We start from the raw sequence: 10,203 nt of genomic DNA on the forward strand, positions 1-10,203 counted from the left end.
AAAGTACACAAAGAAACCTGCCCTCCACTAGGATGCCCCAAAATTTCCGGAACCCTTAGTGCAGCTTATTGACACATATTTGCAGCCTTTAGTCCCTCAACTACCCAATTACATCAGGAACAGCCAACACAGCAAAGATAATGTATCTACTCTTAAATGGAAAAATCATTATACATGGGCCTCCCTAGATGTTACCTCATTATATATCAGCATTCCTCATCACACAGGCTTAACAGCCATCAAATACCATCTGCAAAAATATAGCACATATTCAATACAACTACAGTCTTTTTTACTGGAAGCCACTGAGTTTCTACTATATCACAATTAATTTCTGTACAACAACAAATTTTATTTACAAAAACAAGGTAATGCAATGGGGGCTAAACTCACAACCTCATATATTGGTGTGTAGGTGCATCTCAGGTCATTTTGCCTGGTCATGTGATTTCAGAAAGAGCCAGCACTTTAGGATGGAACTGCTTTCTGGCAGCCTGTTGTTTCTCCTACTCAATGTAACTGAATGTGTCTCAGTGGGACCTGGATTTTACTATTGAGTGCTGTTCTTAGATCTACCAGGCAGCTGTTATCTTGTGTTAGGGAGCTGTTATCTGGTTACCTTCCCATTGTTCTGTTGTTAGGCTGCTGGGGGGAAAGGGAGGGGGTGATATCACTCCAACTTGCAGTACAGCAGTAAAGAGTGACTGAAGTTTATCAGAGCACAAGTCACATGACGGGGGCAGCTGGGAAACTGACAATATGTCTAGTCAGATTTAAAAATTAAATATAAAAAAAATTGTTTGCTCTTTTGAGAAACGGATTTCAGTGCAGAATTCTGCTGGAGCAGCACTATTAACTAATGTGTTTTGAAAAAAAAACATTTTTTCCCATGACAGTATCCCTATAAAGCCATTCCCGTTGGGCAATTTATGAGACTTCTTTGTTTATGTACAGATGATACAGTGAATTTCTTAAGCAATCAGAAATCCTTAAACAAAGATTCAGAGATCGAGGGTTTGCAGAAACTTACAGTATCATAAAACGCCTTTCATAAGGCCTTTAAAGGGGAACCCTGGCTTCCAAACCAAAATTTGATAAAGAGGCCACATAACACAGAAACCCCTGATATATGCATCACAGTTACCTGTTTCTTCAAAAAGTCTGAATAAATGGCATTGTCTATGCTGAAATCCAGCTGTGTAACAGTTCTTCTCTTTCTGCATCATTTGAAATCCTGGCAGGGAAGGAGGGACTAAACACTGATGTTACACATTGTAACAACTTCTCCACAGCTTACAGACAGCATGCAGGAACTACATAACCCACAATGCATTGCACTGGGATCTTCCTTTCCTTATTGAAATCACGTGTGCAGAGTGGGGTTTGGAGGATGCAGGCTGAGGACAGATGGCTGTTGATACAAAGTAACAGTAGTCAGACAGATCAGCCAAGTAGTCAGACAGATCAGCCATGTAGTCAAGCAGCTCAGCAAAGTAGTCAGACAGATCAGCAGGCTTAGGGAACTGTCAGAAACCATTAAAAATCATGAAAAGTCTGCATATTCTTTAAATGATGTATATTGCAAAGTTGCTTGAAATTATGTTTACTTTTCAAAAAGTTTTGTGGAGTTCCCCTTTAACAACCATCCACCCTCTAACAAGAAAGAAAACAAATTACATGAACTAGGGACCGACTCAGCGGTTCAGATGTCCATTCAAAGTGGCATTAGCCACTCACCAGCCTTTTTGTGACTAGGTACAGCCCCAAATTCATGGAATCAAAAGAATTTTGAATAGGAATTTGATCTTTGGACTCTATACTGAACTATGGCTTTAAAGTAGTAACTAGACGTAGCCGCACTATAGGCCATTCGTTAGCACCCAGTTACGTACAGGTTCCCAGAACAGGGAAATGGCTTAGCACACAAGGCGTGTTCAAGTGTGGGCAACTCGATGCTTCACATGCCAACATGTCCAAAAAACGAAATGCTTTGTGTCCTCATTTACACACAAGAGATACACTATTAACCATTTTATCAACCCTAACACTTCGTTTGTGGTGTATCTCTTGGAATGTAACATTCAATATATGGGCCAAACCACTAAATGTAATAAGAGAACATATTTGGGATATATAAAAAATAAAAGCCCTGATTCAAGTGTGGTAACCAGTGCAATGGAGGTGATATTCATAAATTAAGGGCTAAAGGCATTGATAAACTAAAGAAATATTTAAAGGATAAGTAAACCTTTAAAATAAGTGAATGTAAAATTGATGAGGGGGCTATTCTAAGCACTTTTGTAATTAACATTGATTATTTATTTTGGTTTTATTCCAAGATATTAAGGGATACATGTACTGTTAATATGAATGAATTGTGTTACAACAGCGCCACCTGCTGGTCAGTTTCCCACCAGTCTGACCAGCAAGTAGTCAAGGAAGTTGTCAGGAGAAAGAAAGAGGCTGCTGTTCTTCTGCTTAGGAATAAAATTAGAAACCTTTCTCTCATCTTTCCTAAGCAGAAGAACATCTGCCTCTTTCTCTCTCCTGACAACTTCCTTGACTACTTGCTGGTCAGACTGGTGGGAAACTGACCAGCAGGTGGCGCTGTTGGAGATTTGGTACAAAGGAATATTGCCCAGCTACCAAATGTTTATAATCTGTACAATTTCCCCAACATTTAAAACCTAAATTTGGTCTATTATAACTTCTCAATGGTTTAATCCATGTGAAATATGTATTTCTCCAATTTTTCTGTATATATATTTTTCTATACGTTTTGTATAATGTATTTTCTTTTGGGCATTCCTCTTTCTTCTGATTGGACACAGTTTTGTATGACGTAGTTTATGCAACTTATTTCACTTTGTATTGAGCTCTTTACTCATTGGTTAAGACTCTGTGAGATGTAATGCATTTTAATTGGTCGACAACCCTTTAAAAGCATTGTACCAATGGGAGACCTGCAGCCTACGAGTAAGTGCCCATTCAGGCATGAAACGCGTTAGGCTTGTGTCCTAATGTCCTAATAAGTCTTTTTAACTTATCAAGACTTGAGCTACTGCTTTACTAGTAAATGGGACTCACCTCACTTTGAATCCTGCATATTGAAACCCTTGGACTGGGGGTTGTCCTGGTGGGGGACTATTTTATAATTTATAATTCTCTTTCTTTTCATTTTGAACTTTTTTGATTTAAGGACAGAGCCACACACCATTGCTTGCAGGTTTATTTAGCAAACAAATTCACCTTCCATGTGACAATTCTTCAGTCCGGACACTGGAGGGTGCTGCCCATTGTGACCCTCAGCAGATCAGTTAATCCCTTTGTTGCTGGGAGTTCATCCTGCCCCCTGGTGTCCTATAGAGGGAACTGCTCTTGGCTGGAAAATACAAGGGCACTGGCCCCAAGTCACCCGCAGATGCCAGAGTGTGGCTGTAATGCATCTGCTCAATTAGAAGAGGGCAAGATTCACTAAAGGGGTTGTTGTCATTTCGGTGCAAACCAATAAAATTTGACTTTTGAATCCCACAAGTAGTCATACAAGGGATATAAAGGGTGACATGCCAACACCATCACACACATTCCATGGGAATTGAGGTGTCACTGTCCTTGGTGTTAACACTCACCATGGAGTTAGGGCTGCTTCTGGGAAAACATAGATAGGGGGACATCCCTGCTTCTCTGTTTGAGGGATGAGTTCTCCCCCCAGTTGGAAATATCTTCTTCCCTTGTTGAAAATGGCAGAAGGAGTGCAAGACCTAGCCCCTCAGTGGTTTCCCTCCCTCTCTCAACCACCTCTGGCAATGTTCCGAAATTCATGACACCGGAGAGATTGGCAGGTCGGGTGCAGGTTTATGGCAGGCCAGGTTACTTCAAGGTTCTAAGGTGGTGAAATGTGTTCCTTCAAGGTTCTAAGGTGGTGAATTGGGTTTCTTCAAGGTTCTATGGTAGTGAATTGGGTTCCTTCAAGGTACTAAGGTGGTGAATTGGGTTCTTTCAATGTTCTATGGTGGTGAATTGGGTTCCTTCAAGGTTCTATGGTGGTAAATTTGGGTTCCTTCAAGGTTCTATGGTGGTGAATTGGGTTCCTTCAAGGTTCTATGGTGGTGAATTGGGTTCTTTCAAGGTTCTATGGTGGTGAATTGGGTTCCTTCAAGGTTCTATGGTGGTGAATTTGGGTTCCTTCAAGGTTCTATGGTGGTGAATTGGGTTCCTTCAAGGTTCTATGGTGGTGAATTGGGTTACTTCAAGGTTCTATGGTGGTGAATTGTGTTCCTTCAAGGTTCTATGGGGGTGTATTTGGGTTCCTTCAAGGTTCTATGGTGGTGAATTGGGTTCCTTCAAGGTTCTATGGTGGTGACTTGGGGTCCAATGTGATCGGCAGAAAGAAGCGGCACTTGTTTATTTCAGTTTTAGCCTATGGGTAACGTACAAAATTTTTTTTTACATTTAACCCACACCTTAGTATCCGAGGAAACAAAAGGTGCCGTGTGTGTGGCCCTTGTAGGGCCCCTCCCTGAGCTTCAGCAAAGGCACTCGGGGACTTTCCAGTGAGAAATAACTTCATTCCAATTCATTGTCTCTTCTCAACACCAAGACAAGACAATTTTTCTTTACTCTTTTGCTTCATTGTCTGGAGTTTCTGCTCCACCCCAATCTGCTAGAATGTGCTAGGAATGGGCGGGGCTTGCCAAATATCCCGACCTCTCCGTACAGGTTCCCTTTATATAATGACTAGAGATCTCAGAGACGTTACAGAAGTTACATGGATGAGACTATAGTGAGCACCCATTATGGAGATGCCGCACCATGCAGGGACTGGTAGTACCCATCCTTCAATGGCTGAACTCTAGATTGTAAGATCCTGTGAGTACCTTTACTTACTTTACTCATTTCCATTGGTGTCACGTTTATATGTTACTCTGTAGGGTTTTGTGGCACTTGGTGCTATAGGTTGTTTCCATTTTTATAGGTTATGATGAACAACACTGTATTGGATCCCTAGTTATATCCCATTGTGTATAAAATACAATATACCCCTGCCCTGTATGAAAGGTAATTGGCTGCTCCTGCCTTATTCTGAGATTTTGTGTTCCAGTGAGCCGGGGATGGGTGTCACCTTTTACACTATTGCCCCAGGGAGATGGTATCATTTGACTCTTTAGTGTTTAGAGTCAGAAAAACTGTAAAGTATCAGTTTCACTCATTATATAGGCCACATGAAGAGACAGAACCATGGTTCCTGTAGTACCGACCAAGTTATATATACAAATAACTACAGGTCATAGTTAGCACAGAGTAGGCAATTAAGTGCAAAATAAATCACACGTAGGTAACCAGCAGCTCATGTTGTTGAACTACAACTTCTATCATCCTATGAAAGCCTTTAACCCCCAGCTATTGTAACCAAATCAGTAAGATGTCCTCCAGCTGTTGCGTAACTACAGCTCTCAGCATTCCATGATAGAATGTCATTCCACTGTCATTTTTGGGAGCAATGTGTGCCCTTTAACTTAAAATCTTAGAAGATGGAGACAGTAGAGCAATTTGGAGACAGTAAAGATGATGAAAGTAAGACAAAGATAGTAAAGCAAGTTTGAGACAATAGGACAAGATGGAGAGAGTAGGGCAAGATGTAGACAGTAGGGCAAGATGGAGACAGTAGGGCACGATAGAGACAGTAGAACAATATAGAGACAGTAGGGCAAGATGTAGACAGTAGGGCAAGACAAAAATAGTAGGACAAGACAGTTGGATGAAATGGAGATTAAAGCAAGTTTGAGACAGTAGAGTGAGTTGGAGACAGTAGGACAAGATGGAGACAGTAGGGGAAGATGTAGACACTAGGACAAGATGTAGACAGCACGACAAGATGGAAACAGTAGGGCAAGATGTAGACAGTAGGGCAAGAAGGAAACAGTATGGCAAGCTGAAGACAGTAGGGCAAGATGGAGACAGTAGGACAAGATGGAGACAGAAGAGCAAGATGGAGATATTAATACTTCATTATTGCCCAATGTACAGATCTTTAGATGTTACCAGATATGCTGGAAGCTGGACACCAACAACCATTGAATCAAATCAGTTTGATAGTGCCATCTCACAAGTGATGAGACAGTAGGGAAAGATTATGAGAATAGGACAAGAAGGAGACAGTAGGGCACAACAAAGATAGTAGAACAACATTGAGACAATTGAACAGAATGGAAATGGAGACAGTAGGACAAGATCATGACAGCAGGACAAGTTGGAGACAGCAGGGAAGATGGAGACAGTAGGACAAGATGATGACAGTAGTAAAAGAGAAAGATAGTAGGACCTGCTTGACACAGTTGGACAAGATGGAGACAGAGTGAGATTGAGACAGTAGGACAAGATGAGGACAGTAGGGCAAGATGGAGACAGTAGGGCACAACAAGGATAGTAGGACAACATTGAGTCCACATGGCAGCCTCTACCATTCACTTAATGTTCTGTCCTGGCTCGGGAGCCCATTATAATGCCCTTACAAATACCCACAAATTGTTCTTAGAACAGTGCAATACTTGTGCTGCCATAGTTTTATAGAATCTCTCTGCACATTACAGGTCATATCAGGGGAATCTGTTGACTCAGGGCTTTAACATGTAAACCCTGGGGGGGGGGGAAACCCACAGTTATGGAACGTCAAGCCTAATATATGACGTCTGTTTAACTGGTGAGAGTAGTAAGGTTAATTGATTCTATCTTTCTTCTCTGTTCTCTGTTAGGACTAAAAGTTGTTAAAAAATGAACACTGCTCAACAGAATGGAATACTGGCATTATGGTGTTTCCTGGTGCTTGGGTTAGTAAGAGAGAGCTGGTGCCAGACCCCATGCCTGGTGGATGAGAGCCAGCGGTATGTCTCTTGCAGTGGCCTGAATCTTGTTGAGATCCCAAAAAGTCTTCCTACCACCCTTGAAGATCTGGATCTGTCTTTCAATAGACTTTTCCAGATAAAATCAGCTGATTTTTCCACCTTTACCAACCTCCGAGCCTTAAATCTGAGCTACAATGAAATATCCAGCATAGAAAACAGTTCTTTCAACTCAAATACTCGTCTGAGGTCTCTCACCCTGTTTAACAACAGCCTAATGGAGATGCCTTCAACCTTGTTGGAACCATTGCTCCACCTGGAGTTCCTTGACATGTCCAACAATTTCTATAATGAGTCTACTTTGGGGGAAGTCTTCAAAACGTTGGTCAATTTACAAATATTGTCCATTGGAGGCCCACTAATAAGTAAAGTCCAAAAGGATGACTTTGTCCCTTTACAGAACATCAGCCTTCAAAAATTTGCACTGAAGACCATGTCCAGCCTTTTGGTTTATGAAGAGGGGGCATTTTCGTTGCTCAACACCCGGGTTTTATGGATTGATATTGCTCTGGATAACAACGCACAAGCTCTTCCTCCGATGTTAAAGGACTTGGCAGGAAAATCATTCACCAGCCTCCGGTTCCGTAACTTGTTCGAGACCAATTACTACACAGGTGCAGTGGATATATTCTCATGGCTTGCGTACATTAATACTACAGAGTTAGTCTTTTACCGGGGGAAGTTTAATGAGAACTTGTTGATGCTGATCTTGGTGAATATTCAAAAGTCGAGAATCCTAGACCTCTCGCTTTTGTCGGTCGACTTTTCTCGTTCTCAGAGCGCCAACAAGACCAATGTAAGCATCGACGACCTTTATTTGCGAACCCTCTTAGTGAAAGATGTCACAAACCCTGATATCTTGAGATTTGATTGGACGTTTACTTGGTTCAGTAAGGTGAACAACCTGAGCATCATCAATGTCAACTTCAATTTTGTCCCCTGTGATGCCTGGGATGAAATGTGCAATTTAAAAAAGTTGGACATGTCATGTGATAAACTTGTGGATGCCTATCTGTACAATCCAAAGTGTCACAATGTTGTGTTGCCCAAGATTGAAACCTACATACTCGCAAATAACAATCTTCAAAGCCTTCATTTGCTTTCTTTATTGACAGCCAAGTGGCCCAGGTTGGCCACTCTTGATCTTAGGTCTAATTCCCTAGGATCCTATAATGAGACATGTACATGGACTCCTAGCATAACAACAGTAATACTGAAGGACAATGTTCTCAACGTCTATGTGTTCCAGTGCTTGCCGACCACCGTAGAGTTCCTGGATTTATCCCATTCCCAGCTGGAACGGTTAGACATGGACTACTTCAACAAAGCTACAAACCTCAAGGAACTGATTCTCAGCCAGAACAAAATTAAATTCATATCCAGTGACTGGAAGTGCCCAAACCTTCAGGTTCTTGCTCTGGAGGACAACTCTTTTGGGGTGATAGATAAGGGGTCTTTCAAAGACCTGCCCAAGCTCAGAAACTTGACAGCTGGAGATAATCCATATCATTGCACCTGTGACCTTTATGCATTTTTTAGTGACATCCAAGAGGAAAGTAGAATCGTGCTTTTTGATTGGCCAGAAGCGTATTATTGCTATCACCCGCCGGAGCTTCTTGACACCAAAGTTGCATTTTACACCCCTGGGAGGGTACAGTGTGATGTGAGACTGGTGGTGGCTATATCAGTGTCAACCACAGCTGTGGTGGTCATCATCACCATGTTACTCTGCTGGAGGTTTGATGTTCCCTGGTATGTTCAAACTCTATTTGCCATAGTCCAGTCCAGATACCGTTCTAAAAATACGGGTGAAATCAAGGAATATCTTTATCACGCCTTTGTCTCCTACAGCCACTCTGATGCCGACTGGGTGAGAGGGGAGCTGCTTCATCGGCTGGAGAGCTGTAGCCCCCCGTACCGAGTCTGCATTCATGAGAGAGACTTCGTCCCGGGCAAATGGATCATTGACAACATCATCGAGAACATCGAGAACAGCCGCAAGATCATCTTTGTTCTCTCCCACAACTTCGTCAACAGTGAGTGGTGCAATTATGAACTGTACTTTGCCCACCAGAGGGCCATAGGACATGCACTTGAGGACATCATCTTGGTGGTCAAGGAGAAGGTCACTATGGAAGACCTTCCCAAGAGGTTTCAGAAGCTCAGGAAACTGCTGAGAACCAAAACCTACCTGGAGTGGCCTTTGGAACACACTCGGCAGCATTTCTTTTGGATCCAGCTCAAAAGCATTTTGGGCAAAGTCAGCCCTTCTGTTATAGACCAAGAGGATTTGTTGGTGGCCAATGGAGGTGCTGCTTCGTCGGATGGTCCTGCATCTGAAGTATACCAGGAAGATGCTGAACTCTACGAAGCACTGATCCCACAGTGATATTACACCTTTGTATTGATTATGGTGCTTTCCTGGGCATTCGGAAAGAGGGGATACCACCCTTCATCTCAAAGCCAACACAAACTGTTGCTATGAGTTACTGGACTGTGGAACTGGTGCCCATGTTTATACATGACATTGCCTCCATAGTTGGGTCAAGTTCCTCCTGCCACTAGGAGGTTCCTATCTCACTGTGCAGAAGCAATGGATCAAGTCTGCTAATGACAGACCTGTAAGTCTGACCCCCTGCAGTGGGAGACAAGCCTGGGAATATTTTAAGATGGAATATTGATGGGCATGAACTGGAGAAGTAGTTTTAGATTGCAAGCTCTAATATGCAGGGTTCTCATCAGTATTTGTACAGTATATATGATGTCTGCACCCTTTTAATGTAGCTCTATGGAAATACATGTTACTTATTATAACAAAACCTGTACCAGTGTCTTTGCATAAAGGGTCAGTTCCTTCCACATTCTCTTTATTAGAAGCACAAAAGAATCTCTTGTTGGGTTGGTGCTGCGGCTCTGACACCCGAGACCCGGTGAAACTGGAATGTCAGTTGCGCATGCAGAATTCAGCTTCCCCCCCCCCCGCAGAGGCAGGAATGCAGCTCATGCGTCTATCAGTAGCTACACTGCTGCGCATTAGAGACGGCCATGTGTCTGTCCTACCCCTGAACAAGACATACGGGCAAATTCACTAAGCGCCGAAAATGCTTGACGGCTTCGCCGCACTTCGCCAGGTGTAGTTTTGCCAGGGCTGCACAAATTCAGGTAGGCGAAAGGTAGCAAAGGTGCGCTAGCGTTAATTCGTCAAGCAAAGCGAAGTAACGATAGCGATGCCTAATTTGCATACGGCGCCAAGTTAAAGTACAATGGACGTATATGCAGCATAAACTACATTACACTACACAAG

The 10,203-nt window shown here is 42.6% G+C and overlaps 1 protein-coding gene across 1 annotated transcript; it reads left to right on the forward strand.

The window, feature by feature from the left end:
- Window positions 1-2,758: 2,758 nt before the first annotated feature.
- LOC108700395 (toll-like receptor 2) lies at window positions 2,759-9,995 on the forward strand. The gene is made up of 2 exons (XM_018233538.2): window positions 2,759-4,869; window positions 6,753-9,995. Exon 2 carries the CDS (start codon window positions 6,772-6,774, stop codon window positions 9,286-9,288), a length of 2,517 nt encoding a protein of 838 aa, XP_018089027.1. The 5' UTR covers window positions 2,759-4,869; window positions 6,753-6,771; the 3' UTR covers window positions 9,289-9,995.
- The last annotated feature ends 208 nt before the right edge of the window (window positions 9,996-10,203 follow it).

Source organism: Xenopus laevis, chromosome 8S (genome assembly GCF_017654675.1).
Source record: "Xenopus laevis strain J_2021 chromosome 8S, Xenopus_laevis_v10.1, whole genome shotgun sequence".
In the NCBI taxonomy this organism is placed as follows: Eukaryota; Metazoa; Chordata; class Amphibia; order Anura; family Pipidae; genus Xenopus; species Xenopus laevis.

Excerpts from the sequence above, each read along its gene's own strand:
- LOC108700395 (XM_018233538.2), top strand. The coding sequence starts at position 6,772 with ATGAACACTGCTCAACAGAATGGAATACTGGCATTATGGTGTTTCCTG.